The sequence below is a fragment of the Leuresthes tenuis genome, unplaced genomic scaffold (genome assembly GCF_036924035.1).
Source record: "Leuresthes tenuis unplaced genomic scaffold, fLeuTen1.0.hap1 SCAF_21, whole genome shotgun sequence".
NCBI lineage: Eukaryota > Metazoa > Chordata > Actinopteri > Atheriniformes > Atherinopsidae > Leuresthes > Leuresthes tenuis.
The window spans coordinates 32771553-32792794 of record NW_027325375.1 but is presented as its reverse complement, the minus strand read 5'-3'; the positions used below and the strand labels follow the sequence as shown (position 1 = coordinate 32792794).

Genomic DNA, 21242 nt, shown 5'->3' with positions numbered 1-21242 from the left:
CTTACTATAACTAAACTAACTAGAACTAAACTAACTAGAACTAAACATAACTAAACTAACTAGAAATAACTAAACTAACTAGAACTAAACTAACTATAACTAAACTGACTATAACTAAACTGACTATAACTATCTATAACTATAACTAAACTAACTATAACTAAACTGACTATAACTATAACTAAACTAACTATAACTAAACTAACTATAACTAAACTGACTATAACTAAACTGACTATAACTAAACTGACTATAACTATCTATAACTATAACTAAACTAACTAGAACTAAACTGACTATAACTAGAACTAAACTAACTAGAACTAAACTAACTAGAACTAAACATAACTAAACTAACTAGAAATAACTAAACTAACTAGAACTAAACTAACTAGAACTAAACTGACTATAACTAAACTGACGCTGCTCCTGATCTGGACCAATCAGGGCTGACCTCGCTCCGCCAGTCTCTTTAAAAAGCCGCTGACTATAACTAAACTAAACTAACTACTAAACTTACTATAACTAAACTAGAAATAACTATAACTAAACTGACTATAACTAAACTGACTATAACTAAACTGACTATAACTATCTATAACTATAACTAAACTAACTATAACTAAACTGACTATAACTATAACTAAACTAACTATAACTAAACTAACTATAACTAAACTTACTATAACTAAACTGACTATAACTAAACTGACTATAACTAAACTGACTATAACTAAACTAACTAGAACTAAACTAACTAGAACTAAACTAACTAGAAATAACTAAACTAACTAGAACTAAACTAACTATAACTAAACTGACTATAACTAAACTGACTATAACTATAACTAAACTAACTATAACTAAACTGACTATAACTATAACTAAACTAACTATAACTAAACTAACTATAACTAAACTAACTATAACTAAACTGACTATAACTAAACTGACTATAACTATCTATAACTATAACTAAACTAACTAGAACTAAACTGACTATAACTAGAACTAAACTAACTAGAACTAAACTAACTAGAACTAAACTAACTAGAACTAAACTAACTAGAACTAAACATAACTAAACTAACTAGAAATAACTAAACTAACTAGAACTAAACTAACTATAACTAAACTGACTATAACTAAACTGACGCTGCTCCTGATCTGGACCAATCAGGGCTGACCTCGCTCCGCCAGTCTCTTTAAAAAGCCGCTGACTATAACTAAACTAAACTAACTACTAAACTTACTATAACTAAACTAGAAATAACTATAACTAAACTGACTATAACTAAACTGACTATAACTAAACTGACTATAACTATCTATAACTATAACTAAACTAACTATAACTAAACTGACTATAACTATAACTAAACTAACTATAACTAAACTGACTATAACTAAACTGACTATAACTAAACTAACTAGAACTAAACTAACTAGAACTAAACTAACTAGAACTAAACTAACTAGAACTAAACATAACTAAACTAACTAGAAATAACTAAACTAACTAGAACTAAACTGACTATAACTAAACTGACTATAACTATAACTAAACTAACTATAACTAAACTAACTATAACTAAACTGACTATAACTATAACTAAACTAACTATAACTAAACTAACTATAACTAAACTAACTATAACTAAACTGACTATAACTAAACTGACTATAACTATCTATAACTATAACTAAACTAACTAGAACTAAACTGACTATAACTAGAACTAAACTAACTAGAACTAAACTAACTAGAACTAAACATAACTAAACTAACTAGAAATAACTAAACTAACTAGAACTAAACTAACTATAACTAAACTGACTATAACTAAACTGACGCTGCTCCTGATCTGGACCAATCAGGGCTGACCTCGCTCCGCCAGTCTCTTTAAAAAGCCGCTGACTATAACTAAACTAACTAAAACTAAACTAACTACTAAACTTACTATAACTAAACTAGAAATAACTATAACTAAACTGACTATAACTAAACTGACTATAACTAAACTGACTATAACTATCTATAACTATAACTAAACTAACTATAACTAAACTAACTATAACTAAACTGACTATAACTATAACTAAACTAACTATAACTAAACTTACTATAACTAAACTGACTATAACTAAACTGACTATAACTAAACTGACTATAACTAAACTAACTATAACCATAACCAGTCATCGGATGCAAATGAAGTTGTGATGACGCACAGACAATGACAGACCTGTGTGTTTCGGTGGGTGTTGGGCTTCGTGTTTGTTGCCATGGTAACCTGGCTGTGTCCCTAAGGCTTCGTTGTGTCCCACATGACCCGGATGGTAGTAGGCGTGGTCTCCACCTGTGACAGTCTGAGGAAACGTCTGCGGAGGATTAAAAACAGTCCAAACATTTAGAAAAAAGATTCTACATTCGGTTATTCTAAGTTGTCGTCTGTTTATGAAGCCATTATCATGATTATATGAATGTTTCATCTGCAGCAGTCATGTGACGTCTGTCAGAACGCTGCAGTGCATGCTGGGTACCTGGTAGGCGGAGCCAGGGGCTGACTGAGGGCAGAAGGCTGGAAGGACAGACAGGAAGTCACATGATCACAACAAGGAAGACATGATAAAAATAAAATGGGGTTAAAGCTAAATAACAAAGATTTGAGTTAAAAGCAGTGTTTTAGTTTTAAACTCTTCAGTTAAACTATATCTGTTATTTTTAGAAATAAATGCTATATTATGGGGGCTGCAGGATGGTGTGGTGAGGATAGGCTCCAGCCCCCCCGTTACCGGACTGATGGAGTCAGGATTAGATAAACTTAGGATAAACTTAGAAACAGGACAGAAAGTCAAGTTTAAACGTAACTTCACATGAAAACATGGTGATGAGTGAAAGTCTGAGAGAAGCAAACCTGGAGGGAAACCGGAGGAAGAAGGTCCTTCAGGGAAGAAAGGACGATACGGAGGAGGCTGCTCACTCATCTGGAGGATGGATGGATGGATGATGGATGATGGATGGATGGATAAATGATGGATGGATGGATGGATGGATGATGGATGGATGGATGATGGATGGATGATGGATGGATGAAGGATGGATGAACAGATAAAGGATAGATTTAGTTTTACTGTTAAAATTTCTAAAATCTAAAACTTTATTTTCTGCAGGAGAAGCCAACAGGAAACATTATTTCTTTCTAACTAAATTTTCAGTAAATATTTCATAATATTTAACTTTTCTTATACGTAATCAATAACTTTTTCTTTTAAAGAAAACATTTTATAGGAAAACTTTTATAGGAAAACTTTTATAGGAATTTTGGAACTGGAATAATTTTCTAAATGTCAAATTACAGCTGCTGGGATAGGGTTAGGTCACAGACAGTTAGGCTCCGCCCCCCCGCTACCCGACGATGGATGGATGGATGGATGATGGATGATGGATGGATGGATGATGGATGGATGGATGGATGGTTGGATGATGGATGGATGGATGATGGATGGATGGATGGATGGATGAAGGATGGATGGATGATGGATGGATGGATGGTTGGATGATGGATGGATGATGGATGGATGGATGGTTGGATGAAGGATGGATGGATGGATGAAGAATGGATGGATGAAGGATGATGGATGATGGATGGATGGTTGGATGATGGATGGATGATGGATGGATGGATGGTTGGATGAAGGATGGATGAAGGATGGATGGATGGATGGATGAAGGATGGATGGATGGATGGATGGATGAAGGATGATGGATGGATGGATGAAGGATGGATGAAGGATGGATGGATGAAGGATGGATGGATGAAGGATGGATGGATGATGGATGGATGAAGGATGGATGGATGGATGGATGAAGGATGGATGGATGATGGATGGATGGTTGGATGATGGATGGATGATGGATGGATGGATGGTTGGATGAAGGATGGATGGATGGATGGATGAAGGATGATGGATGATGGATGGATGATGGATGGATGATGGATGGATGGATGGTTGGATGAAGGATGGATGGATGGATGAAGAATGGATGGATGGATGGATGAAGGATGATGGATGATGGATGGATGGTTGGATGATGGATGGATGATGGATGGATGGATGGTTGGATGAAGGATGGATGAAGGATGGATGGATGGATGAAGGATGGATGGATGGATGGATGGATGAAGGATGGATGAAGGATGGATGGATGAAGGATGGATGGATGGATGAAGGATGGATGGATGAAGGATGGATGGATGAAGGATGGATGGATGATGGATGGATGAAGGATGGATGGATGGATGGATGGATGAAGGATGGATGGATGAAGGATGGATGGATGAAGGATGGATGGATGGATGAAGGAAATGACAGCAAATCTTTTCACAATAAGAGCCACAGTTTTATCATCAGCTTCTGATCAGTTGATTAATCACCACCAGAAAGATCTCCTGGAACAGATGAAACTGAGTTTCTGTGGATGAACCGGCTGCTTGGCTCTGAAATAAAGCGTGCACGTGGGCGTGCACGTGGGCGTATTCTCACTGCTGTGACAGTTTGTTCAGCTTGTTGATGGAGAAAATGCTGTTCAGGGTCGGTTTTCTCCTTCTGTGGCAGTGTGGCGTTAAACTTTCTGCTCATGAGTCACAGATGGTCTCATTGTGTCAGTTTGACCAAACCTTTCTGTCAATAGTCTCCCTCAGGGCTTGGGCTAACATCTGGTCAGCTGTTTTCATACCAGCTCTAATCTAATATGCCGGTGTCCATGACAACCAGCCTGTAGAAACAGATGTTTGCCCCATTGTTTCCTCGTGTCTCTGTCAGACAGACACTTAGTTGTGTCCCGTTAAAGCAGTTTCTCCTGCTGGGAAAGCCACAGTTTTTATCCAAACTGAACAGCTACAGCGATGCTCCGTCTCTAATAAAAAGGTTTAGGTTTCCATCAGCAGGTGATTCAGCAGAAATCAGTTTAAAACAGAACATGTGAACAAATGAGCAGCTTCATCATCATACTTCAGGCTAATTCAGCTTCGTAACTCTGAAACTTTCCAAGTTCCATTAGTTTGAAAAGTTCCCACAGAATCGAGTCCTGTGTGAGTTAGAGTATAAAGGGTATAAGTATGGATCAGGGTATAGTTTAGGGTATAAAGGGTATAAGTATGGATTAGGGTATAGTTTAGGGGATAAAGGGTATAAGTATGGATTAGGGTATAGTTTAGGGGATAAAGGGTATAAGTATGGATTAGGGTATAGTTTAGGGGATAAAGGGTATAAGTATGGATTAGGGTATAGTTTAGGGGATAAAGGGTATAAGTATGGATTAGGGTATAGTTTAGGGTATAAAGGGTATAAGTATGGATTAGGGTATAGTTTAGGGTATAAAGGGTATAAGTATGGATTAGGGTATAGTTTAGGGTATAAAGGGTATAAGTATGGATTAGGGTAGAGTTTAGGGGATAAAGGGTATAAGTATGGATTAGGGTATAGTTTAGGGTATAAAGGGTATAAGTATGGATTAGGGTATAGTTTAGGGTATAAAGGGTATAAGTATGGATTAGGGTATAGTTTAGGGTATAAAGGGTATAAGTATGGATTAGGGTATAGTTTAGGGTATAAAGGGTATAAGTATGGATTAGGGTATAGTTTAGGGTATAAAGGGTATAAGTATGGATTAGGGTATAGTTTAGGGTATAAAGGGTATAAGTATGGATTAGAGTATAGTTTAGGGGATAAAGGGTATAAGTATGGATTAGGGTATAGTTTAGGGTATAAAGGGTATAAGTATGGATTAGAGTATAGTTTAGGGGATAAAGGGTATAAGTATGGATTAGAGTATAGTTTAGGGTATAAAGGGTATAAGTATGGATTAGGGTATAGTTTAGGGGATAAAGGGTATAAGTATGGATTAGGGTATAGTTTAGGGGATAAAGGGTATAAGTATGGATTAGGGTATAGTTTAGGGTATAAAGGGTATAAGTATGGATTAGGGTATAGTTTAGGGTATAAAGGGTATAAGTATGGATTAGGGTATAGTTTAGGGTATAAAGGGTATAAGTATGGATTAGGGTAGAGTTTAGGGGATAAAGGGTATAAGTATGGATCAGGGTATAGTTTAGGGGATAAAGGGTATAAGTATGGATCAGGGTATAGTTTAGGGTATAAGTATGGATCAGGGTATAGTTTAGGGTATAGTTTAGGGTATAAAGGGTATAAGTTGGGGATAAAGCATAAAGAGCTGCTCCTACAGCAGAGTTTACAGAGAAACCAGAAGTTCATCAGCAGTCAGCTGCTTTGTTGAACCATCAGAGGCTAACCAGAGAGGTTCCTCCTGTAAATCACCTGAAAATCACCTGAAAATCACCTGAAAATCACCTGTAAATCCTCAGTTTTCTAAAGGCAGGACAGGATCTGAACTCACCTCCAGCTGAAGAACTTCTCTCTGCTTTCCTGATCGACTGAAGGAAGGATCTCTGAGAAGAAGCTGTCAGAGGCACGAGGATGTGGTGAGACCGAGGTCAGCCTCCTCCTCTTCCTCCTCCTCCTCCTCCTCCTCCTCCTCCTCCTCTTCCTCCTCCTCCTCCTCCTCCTCTTCCTCCTCCTCCTTATATGTCAGATGTCATTTAGAAGCAAACTTAAACAGATCTAACTGGTTAAATGAGGACGAGGAGCAGAAAGAACACCTGTTTGTTTGTTTATTTTGCTTTATTTATACATGACATCATTTGTTTGTGTTGTGCCACCTTTATTTACAAACATGTTTGCCAGTGTTTTCATCACATCACCAACCAGCTGCAACGCTCTGAAACAGCATCATAGCTTCTACCTGCAGGTGATTCAGCCAATCAGGAGGCAGCCTTTCCTCCCTGTGGGCAGAGCTGTTTTCACTGCCATCAGACAGTGTAAAAACACACGGTGGTCACAGCCGTAACCTTGGAAACTGCACGCATCAGCAGCCCCACCATGTGACCAGAAGTAAGGATAACATCAGAGACCCCTGGTGGCCAGAATCAGTCACTGCAGCTTTATACGCGACTCCTGAGCCGTGAGGATTCATTACACAACAAGCCTGAAGCAAACATACTAGAAACATCTGAAATGTGCACTAACTTTATCTTAATGTTTTCAGGCATTATCTGTCACCAATACTTTAAGATGAATACAGAGCTATGAGCTAACAGAGCTATGAGCTAACAGAGCTATGAGCTAACAGAGCTATGAGCTAACAGAGCTATGAGCTAACAGCAGCTATGAGCTAACAGAGCTATGAGCTAACAGAGCTATGAGCTAACAGCAGCTATGAGCTAACAGCAGCTATGAGCTAACAGAGCTATAGCACACGTTCATTCCTTCATTCTTCTTAAAGTATTGGTGAAATAGAGACAGATAATGCCTTATTTAGAGGCTGCATCCTCTAAGCCCCGTTCACTCCGTTATATGGATCTCCAGTTATCTAAATATCTTCTGAAGGACGCCGACTTTCACCAAACTGTTCTCTGTGAGCAGATGAACGTATTTCATGCCAGAAATAAGGTTTAAAAACACCGGAGTTCCCCTTTAAGTACGGTGGCCCTGAAGTGCCAATCAAAAAGCACAACGGCGTGAACCAAAACGGAAAGAGATAAGAGATAAGAGACGGACCAACAGGCCGATCAGCAGCGATTCATGAGGGTACCGACCTTTTCCGTTTTGATTCTTGTTTTCTCTTTTGGGATTTGCACTTCAGGGCCACCGTACCTCAGGGACATTTCAGGGAAATTAGGGTCAGAGGCAGAAATCCTCCTGAATCATCATCATAGTTATCTTAGAGTTTAGGTGTGATTAAAGTCTGATGATCCGATTCATTTCAGACACGTTTGATCTGTGGGTTAAAGTTATTGATCGCTCTCATTGATCAGACAGACATCCGTCAGCAGTCCATCTGCAGCACCAACAGGTGAGGCTGACATAACCAGGTGTGCCTCTTCATCCCCGGTGGCCAGTCCTGGAGGACCACCAGGCTCCGGTGGTCCTGCCACGTCACTAGGAGGTGGCGGCCTGTTTATTGCGGAATGTCTCAAAGAACGCCATCATGCCCTTCCTCACGTTGCTGCTGCCGCCGTTTCCCTTCGTAATCCTCGTCATCATCAAGTTGCTGCTGCCATGGTGATGGGATGTGAGCGGGGGGAACGCGGCACTGTCCATGGAGTTGGCTCGTTTGACTTTGGACGGGGTCGCACGCCACGACTTGGCTCTGGGGGGAGGAGTCTGAGCCACCAGGCACCTCTGATACTGGACCTGACCAGAGGACAGAAGCATTAGACTGAGATCAGCCGCCAGCAGGGGGCGCCTGAAGCCAACACGAGGACAGGTTTCTCCTCACCATACACGCAGCCTGGACCGCCTCAGAGATGATGCCTGCGTCCGGTTCGCACCAGAACACGTGACACTCGAACCGCTGCGTGCCGCCGTCAACGATTATAGCAAAGGTGTGGCTGTCGTGGCCGACGCCCAGAAAGGTGAGGAAGCGTACCTGACACTCCCAGAGGGGTTCATCGCCATCCTGGAGCAGAAAGGAAGTGTTAGAGTTGGCCGTGGTGACCTTTGACCTGAGCTAAGTGAGTTCTGAGGACAGTACCTCCCCCTTCCACAAAGAGAGAACGTTGTCGGTGACATGGATGACCGTCCGCTCCCAGTCGTCTTGATCTGTTGAGTTCATGATGCTTTCTATCGCTTTGTTCAACACCTCCATACCTGCAACAGGAAACGCCTTCATGTTACACACCTTCAGATTCCAGTGACACCTGCTGGAAACAACACAACCAACTCCAGATGGACTGAGCCACCATCACATCACCCATTCTGAGTCCAGTTTGTGACCAAAGAAATATAACCTCATTTACTGCCCTCTTTACTCCAAATGGGACCATTATCTATTTCATTTATTCAGATCATGTTGCCCTACAGATGACCTGAAGCAGGTTTATGAGACCACAAACTATTATCTCGTGTATTTCTTTTCAGTTGAGGTTTTTCACGGGATTCACCTCCTTCTGGGAATTAGACAGGAAACTGGTTTGTGACCCAGAGTCTATCTTTGATGTAAAGGTACATTCAGATGAGTCCCATCACAGGATCTGAGAACAGTCTTCGTTTAAAGAATTGTTTTCAAGCTCCTCCCTTGGTGTAACGCCTCAGCATCGTTCTCACCACGAAGCTTGTTGCATCAGAATATGAGTTGCTAATACGGATGGTTTGGAAGCAGCTAACAGTGACAGTTTTTAACAACAGGTCGGTTTCTCAGCTGTGGGGTGTGAGGTGGAACTGATGGTGGGACCACTCCATGACCGAAGCCAACTTCTTAGGACTGTTCCAGTAACTGTTTTCCAAATGCAAACAAAGAGTTTTTCCTCTTCTTCCTCTGGTCTTGGAATGGACCAATGATGGTCATGTCTAAGGGACCAGAACCAGTCAGTGGGTCCACATGCTGAGATTAACTGAAGCTACAGTTGGGTCCTTATCTGAGGTAATTATCCTTGGATATATGGCGGTGAATGAATGGAATCACTGGCACAAAGCAGGTCATACCCCGGTACCATAGGTGGCGCTGTCCCCATTTCAGCTATCGCTAATAGAGCCACTTCCTGTTGACGTCTTCACCGCCAACAACAACAAACTCAGGCATTCAGAAAGATGGAGAACGCAGAGCGAGATGAAGCTGCGTCCCTCTCCATCTGTGATGAGCTGGTTATGGAACAGACGATGCACAACGGTCTCCATCGCCTTGTTTCTTCTATCCAACCATCATCCATCCATCCATCATCCATCAATCCATCCATCATCCATCATCCATCCATCCATCATCCATCCATCCATCCATCCATCCATCATCCATCCATCCATCCATCCATCCATCCATCCATCCATCATCCATCCATCCATCCATCCATCCATCATCCATCCATCCATCCATCCATCCATCCATCCATCCATCCATCATCCATCCATCCATCCATCATCCATCAATCCATCCATCATCCATCATCCATCCATCATCCATCCATCCATCATCCATCCATCCATCATCCATCCATCCATCCATCATCCATCCATCCATCATCCATCCATCATCCATCCATCCATCATCCATCATCCATCCATTGAATGTTGTTCTTAAACATTTTAACCACACTGAAGCCCAGGTTTCGATAAGGTGGATGGATGGTGATGGAGAAATTAGAACTACAACTCGACTGAACAAACTTTACTTTAATTAGAGTCAAACCTCTTTGACCTGCTCAGTGCATAAAGTATGAGGTGTGATGCTGCAGGGAGAAGTTCAGCCTCGGGTGTTTTTACAGCTCAGTGACGGCGGCTGACTCACAGATGATATCAAATCTGCTTTTTCTACAGTCTTAGTCAACTTATGATAGTTTGTTTCGGTTAATGGAACAAAACGAGTGCCTGAAACAGCACGAGGTCGTCATTCTGAAGGTGTCCTTGGGTGCATTATTGTACAAACTTCATATTTTCCGTTAGTTGTCATGTTATGGACCACATGACAGAGCTTTTTCCCAGAGGAGAAACTTCTCCCAGCAGCAGGTGTAACCGGTGTGACGCTTTCCTACCCATGGCCCTGGAAACTGGCAGGTTTCCGATGTAATGGACCTCAAACTTTTGGACGTGCTGCCTCACCGCCTCCAGGAACTCCACTGAAAGAACAGGAAGTAATGAAAAGACGGGCAGCTACCGTAGGGTTCTGGGGAGGCCAACACAGCAGCTGCTTCACCTTGTCGGGGCAGGTCTTCAGGTGAGATGCTCTCCATCGTCAGTGAGCGCGAAGGCCTCATCAAAGACTTCTCAGACATCATCTGCACTCAGAATGATTAAAATGTTAAAACTCCTCACAGATGAGCATCAGCGCCCCCTGCTGTGTTAACTCAGCATCTACAGTCTTAACTTTTCTCATGAATAACGGGATCTTTCATCTCCTCTCAGACTTGGTTCATTTATAAAACCCAAAACACTGACATTTGGTACAAATGACCATATTTATTTCCTGTTTTTCTAGTTTTTCTGACTTCACGCAGTGTTTCAGATCATTTAAACCACATATTGATCACAAACCTTCTCATAACCGTGAGCCCTTTGCATCATTAATCATGTTTTCAGCAGGCTAACAACCAAAGGGTCTTCTCCAGGTGTGTGAGCAGCAGAGTCCTCACCTTTGAGCACATATCGTGCAGCGCTGTGGCGATGGCTTTGGCTGGAGCGTCGCATCGGAACACGTGACACTTCAGCATGCAGCTGTCCTTATCTCCCGCCACGAAAGCAAAGTCCCTGAATGCACCACAGACACAGAGAACCATCAGTCAGGGGCAGAAACCGATGATCCGCGGGTGAATCAATAGATGTCCCTGACGTTGAGACTGTGAGATGTCACTACGAGCGTTTACCTGTCCCTGCCCAGGTGGGGGGGGCGTGTCAAAGAAACAGAAAGTGGCAGGATTAGTGTGACAGAGACAAACTGAAAGGTGAGTTTCATTTTTCAGCTCATGCAGGGACATTGAACCAGGAGTGTTTTAGCCTAGCTTAGCATAAACACTGGAAGCATAAATGTTGGCCAGAAGCTGTTTTCTTTGTCTTTATATACTACAATACCCATGAGCCTCAGCGGCTGTTACTTTCCATAATAAACCAGTGGGTCATGTGATCAGAGCAGAACTTTAAACAAAACTAAACACAGAAAAAGAAGATTTTCCTTCAAAATGAAAAATAATTCTGAACACAGTAAAATGTGGATGATGTGGAGCTCTGTGATTGGCCGACAGTCTGAACAGATCGTCTGTGATTGGCTCACCTTCCATTGTTGCAGCCGACGCCCCAAACACGAATGTTGATGATTGGCTGACAGTGGAGGGGGGTGTGGTCTAAAGGATCCAACAGGCTTAAGGTGTCTTTCTTCAGAACCAGCATCATCTCCCGACCCTGCAGACAGACAGGTGGTCACAGACAGACAGGTGGTCACAGACAGACAGGTGGTGAAAGACAGACAGGTGGTCACAGACAGACAGACAGACAGGTGGTCACAGATAGACAGGTGGTCACAGACAGACAGGTGGTCACAGACAGACAGACAGGTGGTTACAGACAGACAGACTAACTCATCTGTATATAACAGCAATAACCCTTTAACCTTTTAACCCTTTAACCCTTTAACACTTTAACCCTTTAACCCTTTAACCCTTTAACCCTTTAACACTTTAACCTTTTAACCCTTTAACCCTTTAACCCTTTAACACTTTAACACTTTAACACTTTAACCCTTTAACACTTTAACCCTTTAACCCTTTAACACTTTAACCTTTTAACCCTTTAACACTTTAACCCTTTAACCCTTTAACCCTTTAACACTTTAACCCTTTAACCCTTTAACCCTTTAACACTTTAACCCTTTAACCCTTTAACACTTTAACCTTTTAACCCTTTAACACTTTAACCCTTTAACCCTTTAACTCTTTAACACTTTAACACTTTAACTCTTTAACCCTTTAACCCTTTAACACTTTAACACTTTAACCTTTTAACCCTTTAACCTTTTAACCCTTTAACCCTTTAACACTTTAACCTTTTAACCCTTTAACCCTTTAACACTTTAACACTTTAACCCATTAACACTTTAACACTTTAACCCTTTAACCCTTTAACACTTTAACCTTTTAACCCTTTAACCCTTTAACACTTTAACCCTTTAACCCTTTAACTCTTTAACACTTTAACACTTTAACACTTTAACCCTTTAACACTTTAACCCTTTAACCCTTTAACTCTTTAACCCTTTAACCCTTTAACACTTTAACCCTTTAACACTTTAACACTTTAACCCTTTAACCCTTTAACCCTTTAACACTTTAACCCTTTAACACTTTAACCCTTTAACACTTTAACCCTTTAACCCTTTAACCCTTTAACCCTTTAACACTTTAACCTTTTAACCTTTTAACCCTTTAACCCTTTAACTCTTTAACACTTTAACACTTTAACCCTTTAACCCTTTAACACTTTAACCCTTTAACCCTTTAACTCTTTAACACTTTAACCCTTTAACCCTTTAACCCTTTAACCCTTTAACACTTTAACACTTTAACCTTTTAACCCTTTAACCCTTTAACCCTTTAACCTTTTAACCCTTTAACCCTTTAACACTTTAACCCTTTAACACTTTAACCCTTTAACCCTTTAACCCTTTAACTCTTTAACACTTTAACCCTTTAACACTTTAACCATTTAACACTTTAACCCTTTAACCCTTTAACCCTTTAACCCTTTAACACTTTAACACTTTAACCTTTTAACCCTTTAACCCTTTAACACTTTAACCCTTTAACACTTTAACCCTTTAACACTTTAACCCTTTAACCCTTTAACCCTTTAACACTTTAACCCTTTAACCCTTTAACCCTTTAACCCTTTAACACTTTAACCTTTTAACCCTTTAACCCTTTAACCCTTTAACTCTTTAACCCTTTAACCCTTTAACCCTTTAACACTTTAACACTTTAACCTTTTAACCCTTTAACCCTTTAACCCTTTAACCCTTTAACACTTTAACACTTTAACCTTTTAACCCTTTAACCCTTTAACTCTTTAACACTTTAACCCTTTAACACTTTAACCCTTTAACCCTTTAACCCTTTAACCCTTTAACACTTTAACCCTTTAACCCTTTAACTCTTTAACACTTTAACCCTTTAACCCTTTAACACTTTAACACTTTAACCTTTTAACCCTTTAACCCTTTAACACTTTAACCCTTTAACCCTTTAACACTTTAACCCTTTAACCCTTTAACTCTTTAACACTTTAACCCTTTAACCCTTTAACCCTTTAACACTTTAACACTTTAACCTTTTAACCCTTTAACCCTTTAACCCTTTAACCTTTTAACCCTTTAACCCTTTAACACTTTAACCCTTTAACACTTTAACCCTTTAACCCTTTAACCCTTTAACCCTTTAACACTTTAACCCTTTAACACTTTAACCATTTAACACTTTAACCCTTTAACCCTTTAACCCTTTAACCCTTTAACACTTTAACACTTTAACCTTTTAACCCTTTAACCCTTTAACACTTTAACCCTTTAACACTTTAACCCTTTAACACTTTAACCCTTTAACCCTTTAACCCTTTAACCCTTTAACACTTTAACACTTTAACCTTTTAACCCTTTAACCCTTTAACCCTTTAACCCTTTAACTCTTTAACCCTTTAACCCTTTAACCCTTTAACACTTTAACACTTTAACCTTTTAACCCTTTAACCCTTTAACCCTTTAACCCTTTAACACTTTAACACTTTAACCTTTTAACCCTTTAACCCTTTAACTCTTTAACACTTTAACCCTTTAACACTTTAACCCTTTAACCCTTTAACCCTTTAACCCTTTAACACTTTAACCTTTTAACCCTTTAACTCTTTAACACTTTAACCCTTTAACCCTTTAACACTTTAACACTTTAACCCTTTAACCCTTTAACACTTTAACCCTTTAACCCTTTAACCCTTTAACACTTTAACACTTTAACCCTTTAACACTTTAACACTTTAACCTTTTAACCCTTTAACCCTTTAACTCTTTAACACTTTAACCTTTTAACCCTTTAACCCTTTAACTCTTTAACACTTTAACCCTTTAACACTTTAACCCTTTAACCCTTTAACCCTTTAACACTTTAACCCTTTAACCCTTTAACTCTTTAACACTTTAACCCTTTAACCCTTTAACACTTTAACACTTTAACCCTTTAACCCTTTAACTCCTTAACTCTTTAACCCTTTAACCCTTTAACCCTTTAACTCCTTAACTCCTTAAATCTTTAACCCTTTAACTCTTTAACTCTTTAACCCTTTAACCTTTTAACCTTTTAACCTTTTAACCCTTTAACACTTTAACCCTTTAACCCTTTAACCCTTTAACCCAGCTGCTGCTGCTGCTTCTCCTCATAACTCCTCACTGAAAGTTGCTCTTTCTTAGCTGCTCTCCTCAGTTTGAGGAGAATTCAAAGAGCTCTAATGGTGGCCGTTGCACAGATACTTCCAGGTCCTTTTGGAGTCCAGAGGGCCCTGCAGTTACTGCGTTCTGCCTCTGGGGGCAGCGCAGGCGTCTCACCTCACCCCAGGCCCCCAGCCTGTCTCTCTGCTCGGGGTTGCTGCAGTGAGACAGCTGCTGGATGACGTTACTGACAGCGAGGCTGCTGCGACCGGGAGACAGGTCCTCCTCCTCCACCTGCAGCCAGCCCAGAGAGCGCACGGCAAAGCACTGCAGACAGGTGGAGGGGGGGGGGGCAGAGGAGGGGGGGCAGACAGGTGGAGGCGGGGGGGGGGGCAGAGGAGGGGGGGCAGGGGGGGGCAGACAGGTGGAGGCAGAGGAGGGGAGGCAGACAGGTGGAGGCAGAGGGGGGGAGGAGGCAGACAGGTGGAGGCAGGGGGGGGAGGCAGGGGGGGAGGCAGAGGAGGGGAGGAGGCAGACAGGTGGAGGCGGGGGGGGGCAGAGGAGGGGGGGCAGACAGGTGGAGGCGGGGGGGGGCAGAGGAGGGGGGGCAGACAGGTGGAGGCGGGGGGGGGCAGAGGAGGGGGGGCAGACAGGTGGAGGGGGGGGGGCAGACAGGTGGAGGCGGGGGGGGGGGGGCAGACAGGTGGAGGCAGGGGGGGGGCAGAGGAGGGGGAGGCACAGAAAGATAAACACAAACAGGAAGAGAGATTAGAGCGGATTAGAGATTAGCGTGTGCATGTGAGCGTGCAGTGGGATAAAATAATAATTGATAAAAACACACAGATTCAGTGTTTGGCCTCCAGGGGGCGCTGTGAAAGCTCAGAAACACAGAACCAGAACCAGTGGGAACGGCACCCTGAAATGTTTCTCCAGATTTTTCTTTAGTAGAAATAATAACATCTGCAGAAGTTCATTTGAACATGATATAAAAATACTTTAAACTAAATGATCTCTGAGTTATATAAGCTGTTTATAAGTATATTAACAGCTGGTGTGATAAAGTTCAACTGTGAGGAGACGCGTCAATAACTTTATTTCAAATAATCACAGATTAGTTATTATCATGAGAACAACTTTGGGTTTTTAGTTCTTTATTAATATTATTATTCCATTTCTCTTACATTTTCCACTTATATAGTCGTGATAATAGTTTACACGTTAAAAATAAGCTCAATATGACAATAAGAGATTAAAATGAAGAACTGATTTGTGAATAGAAAAAAATTCCTGAAATCCCATTAAAATAGTTATTGAATGAATGTAAACTGAATTTGTGCAGTTGTCCCTGCTGTCAGGGGGGGGGCAGCTGAAGGAGGTTCCTGTGCACGTCTTACCTTTGAGTCGGGGTCACGGTTCCTCAGATAATCTTCACTCCATGAACACCTGAGTAATAAATGAGTGGAACATCATCAGGCTGCAAACTACTTTGTGTCTGTTTCACGTTTCATGAGGAACACACTGAGGACAGCACCCCCCAATGGCAAGGGGTCGTAACTGCAAGACCCAAAGTTAACCTTTAAAGCCCCCCACCCTGAATAAAACAGGCTGAAACCCCCCCCACCCCGAATAAAACAGGCTGAAACCCCCCCCACCCCGAATAAAACAGGCTGAAACCCCCCCCACCCCGAATAAAACAGGCTGAAAACCCCCCACCCTGTATAAAACAGGCTGAAAACCCCCCACCCCGAATAAAACAGGCTGAAAAACCCCCCCCCACCCGGAATAAAACAGGCTGAAACCCCCCCCACCCCGAATAAAACAGGCTGAAACCCCCCCCACCCTGAAAAAAACAGGCTGAAAACCCCCCCACCCCGAATAAAACAGGCTGAAAACCCCCCACCCTGAATAAAACAGGCTGAAACCCCCCCCACCCTGAAAAAAACAGGCTGAAAGCCCCCCACCCCGAATAAAACAGGCTGAAAGCCCCCCACCCCGAATAAAACAGGCTGAAACCCCCCCCACCCTGAAAAAAACAGGCTGAAAACCCCCCCACCCTGAATAAAACAGGTTGAAAGCCCCACATTAACATCAGATATCAGACATGTTTTATCTGAATTATCCCTGAATTAAAGTGTCTTCATGTTCAAAATGTTCCAGTAAACTGACGAATGAAATAAACATTGTTCAGTGACGCCGTGATGCAGCTAACAGGAAGTGTTTGGCCGTTAGTTCATGCAGCTAACAGGAAGTGTTGGGCCGTTAGCTCATGCAGCTAACAGGAAGTGTTTGACCATTAGCTCATGCAGCTAACAGGAAGTGTTTGACCATTAGCTCATGCAGCTAACAGGAAGTGTTTGACCGTTAGCTCATGCAGCTAACAGGAAGTGTTTGACCGTTAGCTCATGCAGCTAACAGGAAGTGTTTGACCGTTAGCTCCACAGCTAACAGGAAGTGTTTGACCGTTAGCTCCACAGCTAACAGGAAGTGTTTGGACGTTAGCTCCACAGCTAACAGGAAGTGTTTGGACGTTAGCTCCACAGCTAACAGGAAGTGTTTGGACGTTAGCTCCACAGCTAACAGGAAGTGTTTGGCCGTTAGCTCCACAGCTAACAGGAAGTGTTTCACCGTTAGCTCCACAGCTAACAGGAAGTGTTTGGCCATTAGCTCATGCAGCTAACAGGAAGTGTTTGGCCATTAGCTCATGCAGCTAACAGGAAGTGTTTGGCCGTTAGCTCACGCAGCTAACAGGAAGTGTTTGGCCGTTAGCTCCACAGCTAACAGGAAGTGTTTCACCGTTAGCTCCACAGCTAACAGGAAGTGTTTGGCCATTAGCTCCACAGCTAACAGGAAGTGTTTGGCCATTAGCTCATGCAGCTAACAGGAAGTGTTTGACCGTTAGCTCCACAGCTAACAGGAAGTGTTTGGCCGTTAGCTCATGCAGCTAACAGGAAGTGTTTGGCCGTTAGCTCATGCAGCTAACAGGAAGTGTTTGGCCGTTAGCTCATGCAGCTAACAGGAAGTGTTTGGCCGTTAGCTCATGCAGCTAACAGGAAGTGTTTGGCCGTTAGCTCATGCAGCTAACAGGAAGTGTTTGACCGTTGGCTCCACAGCTAACAGGAAGTGTTTGGCCGTTAGCTCCACAGCTAACAGGAAGTGTTTGTCCATTAGCTCATGCAGCTAACAGGAAGTGTTTGGCCGTTAGCTCCACAGCTAACAGGAAGTGTTTGGCCGTTAGCTCATTCAGATAAGGTAAAGGGTTTGGCTGGAAGTCAGGTCAGTAAGACGCATGACATACCTGTCCTCAGTGGAGCCGTCTGTCTCTTTGTTGGAACTCTGTCCTCCGACCTCCTCCTGTTGAGACACCACAGAAGAAGGAGGCTAAACCAACCTGACCACACTGGATAAGTAGTTAATCTGGACTGACCAGGTAAAGTGAACCAGTTGCATCTGTTTTCACCTGTGTTTCGAGGGGCTGTGGCTTCCCGGTGAGGCGGGGGTGCTGCCACTGAGTGGCGCCGGTGGGAACGTGCCAGTAGTACGTTCCTGTGGAGTCTTTGATGGTCCTCCAGCCAGAGGGAAGATCTGGGTCCAACAGGAGGTTCTGGTCTGTCCAGATGTTGTCTGCAAAAACACTGTAAATATCATTCTCCAGTCTGAAAACGTGACTCACATCAGTGTCGGCGCCACCTACAGGCTGCAGTGGTCACTACTAAAAACTGATACTAATCAGTCCTGGACCCAGGATTAGTTTCAGCTCTTTTGAATCTCTGATTCTCAGTTTTTCCCAAAGTGGAAATCCCAAAAACCTCTTGTGTTTGTTGTTGTGTATCGTCCACCTGGCCCTTATTCTGAGTTTCTGTCTGAATTCTCAGAGTTTTTATCCCAGTTAGTGCTGAGTACAGATAAAGTCATTGTAGTGGGTGACTTTAATATTCATGTAGATGTTGAAAATGACAGCCTAAATATTAACTTTAATTCTATATTAGACTCTATTGGATTTTCTCAAAGTGTTCACAGACCTACTCACTGCCTTAATCACACCCTTGACCTTGTGCTGACTTATGGCATTGAGAGTGAACAGTTAACAGTGTTCCCTCATAACCCTGTCTTGTCTGACCATTTTTTAATAACTTTTGAATTTACATTACTTGACTACACGGTTTCTGAGAAGAATTCTACATATAGAAGGTGTCTGTCAGAGAATGCTGTAACCAGATTTAAAGAGTTGATTTCATCATCCTTTTCTTCACTGCCATGTGCTGATATGACAGAGGACGGCTACCTAAATTTTACTCCAGTAGAACTTGACTCTCTTGTTGACAGCACTATAGCTTCAATGCGTACAACACTGGACAATGTTGCCCCTCTGAAAAGGAAGGTAATCAGTCAGAAGAGGTTGGCTCCTTGGTATCATTCACAGCTGCTTTAAAACAGACTGAAGAAAGCTGGAGAGACAGTGGCGTTCCTCTAATTTAGAAGAGTCTCAATTAGTCTGGAAAGATAGTTTAATAACGTATAAGAAAGCACTTCGTAAAGCTAGAACTGCTTATTATTCATTATTGATAGAAGAGAATAAGAATAATCCCAGGTTTCTTTCAGCGCTGCTGCCAGGCTGACAAAGAGTCCGAGCTCTCAGCCCCAGCTGGTCCAGGCAGATGGACCCTTCCTGGTTCTGGTTCTGATGGAGGTTTCTTCCTGGTTCTGGTTCTGATGGAGGTTTCTTCCTGGTTCTGGTTCTGATGGAGGTTTCTTCCTGGTTCTGATGGAGGTTTCTTCCTGGTTCTGGTTCTGATGGAGGTTTCTTCCTGGTTCTGGTTCTGATGGAGGTTTCTTCCTGGTTCTGGTTCTGATGGAGGTTTCTTCCTGGTTCTGGTTCTGATGAAGGTTTCTTCCCGGTTCTGGTTCTGATGGAGGGTTCTTCCTGGTTCTGGTTCTGATGGAGGTTTCTTCCTGGTTCTGGTTCTGATGGAGGTTTCTTCCTGGTTCTGGTTCTGATGGAGGTTTCTTCCTGGTTCTGATGGAGGTTTCTTCCTGGTTCTGGTTCTGATGGAGGTTTCTTCCTGGTTCTGATGGAGGTTTCTTCCTGGTTCTGGTTCTGATGGAGGTTTCTTCCTGGTTCTGATGGAGGTTTCTTCCTGGTTCTGATGGAGGTTTCTTCCTGGTTCTGGTTCTGATGGAGGTTTCTTCCTGGTTCTGGTTCTGATGGAGGTTTCTTCCTGGTTCTGATGGAGGTTTCTTCCTGGTTCTGGTTCTGATGGAGGTTTCTTCCTGGTTCTGGTTCTGATGGAGGTTTCTTCCTGGTTCTGGTTCTGATGGAGGTTTCTTCCTGGTTCTGATGGAGGTTTCTTCCTGGTTCTGGTTCTGATGGAGGTTTCTTCCTGGTTCTGGTTCTGATGGAGGTTTCTTCCTGGTTCTGGTTCTGATGGAGGTTTCTTCCTGGTTCTGATGGAGGTTTCTTCCTGGTTCTGATGGAGGTTTCTTCCTGGTTCTGGTTCTGATGGAGGTTTCTTCCTGGTTCTGATGGAGGTTTCTTCCTGGTTCTGATGGAGGTTTCTTCCTGGTTCTGGTTCTGATGGAGGTTTCTTCCTGGTTCTGATGGAGGTTTCTTCCTGGTTCTGGTTCTGATGGAGGTTTCTTCCTGGTTCTGGTTCTGATGGAGGTTTCTTCCTGGTTCTGGTTCTGATGAAGGTTTCTTCCTGGTTCTGGTTCTGATGGAGGTTTCTTCCTGGTTCTGATGGAGGTTTCTTCCTGGTTCTGATGGAGGTTTCTTCCTGGTTCTGGTTCTGATGGAGGTTTCTTCCTGGTTCTGGTTCTGATGGAGGTTTCTTCCTGGTTCTGATGGAGGTTTCTTCCTGGTTCTGGTTCTGATGGAGGTTTCTTCCTGGTTCTGGTTCTGATGGAGGTTTCTTCCTGGTTCTGGTTCTGATGGAGGTTTCTTCCTGGTTCTGATGGAGGTTTCTTCCTGGTTCTGGTTCTGATGGAGGTTTCTTCCTGGTTCTGGTTCTGATGGAGGTTTCTTCCTGGTTCTGGTTCTGATGGAGGTTTCTTCCTGGTTCTGATGGAGGTTTCTTCCTGGTTCTGATGGAGGTTTCTTCCTGGTTCTGGTTCTGATGGAGGTTTCTTCCTGGTTCTGATGGAGGTTTCTTCCTGGTTCTGGTTCTGATGGAGGTTTCTTCCTGGTTCTGGTTCTGATGGAGGTTTCTTCCTGGTTCTGGTTCTGATGGAGGTTTCTTCCTGGTTCTGATGGAGGTTTCTTCCTGGTTCTGGT

At 42.4% G+C, this 21242-nt stretch overlaps 2 protein-coding genes across 2 annotated transcripts in view; both read right to left on the bottom strand.

Annotated features, from left to right (window-relative positions):
• Positions 1-21242, bottom strand: part of ik (IK cytokine) — a 244856-nt gene that overhangs the window by 25339 nt on the left and 198275 nt on the right. The window lies entirely within an intron of this gene.
• apbb3 (amyloid beta (A4) precursor protein-binding, family B, member 3) overlaps positions 7343-21242 on the bottom strand; it is a 23295-nt gene continuing 9395 nt past the window's right edge. Inside the window, exons 2-12 of the mRNA XM_072375522.1 lie at positions 18432-18595; positions 18270-18325; positions 16369-16417; positions 15152-15301; positions 11840-11967; positions 11205-11319; positions 10769-10850; positions 10608-10691; positions 8618-8733; positions 8363-8542; positions 7343-8277 (exon numbers count right to left, since the gene is read on the bottom strand). Of these exons, the coding sequence (XP_072231623.1) occupies positions 8023-8277; positions 8363-8542; positions 8618-8733; positions 10608-10691; positions 10769-10850; positions 11205-11319; positions 11840-11967; positions 15152-15301; positions 16369-16417; positions 18270-18325; positions 18432-18595 (1379 nt within the window). The 3' untranslated portion in view covers positions 7343-8022. The remainder of the gene's footprint in view (positions 8278-8362; positions 8543-8617; positions 8734-10607; positions 10692-10768; positions 10851-11204; positions 11320-11839; positions 11968-15151; positions 15302-16368; positions 16418-18269; positions 18326-18431; positions 18596-21242) is intronic.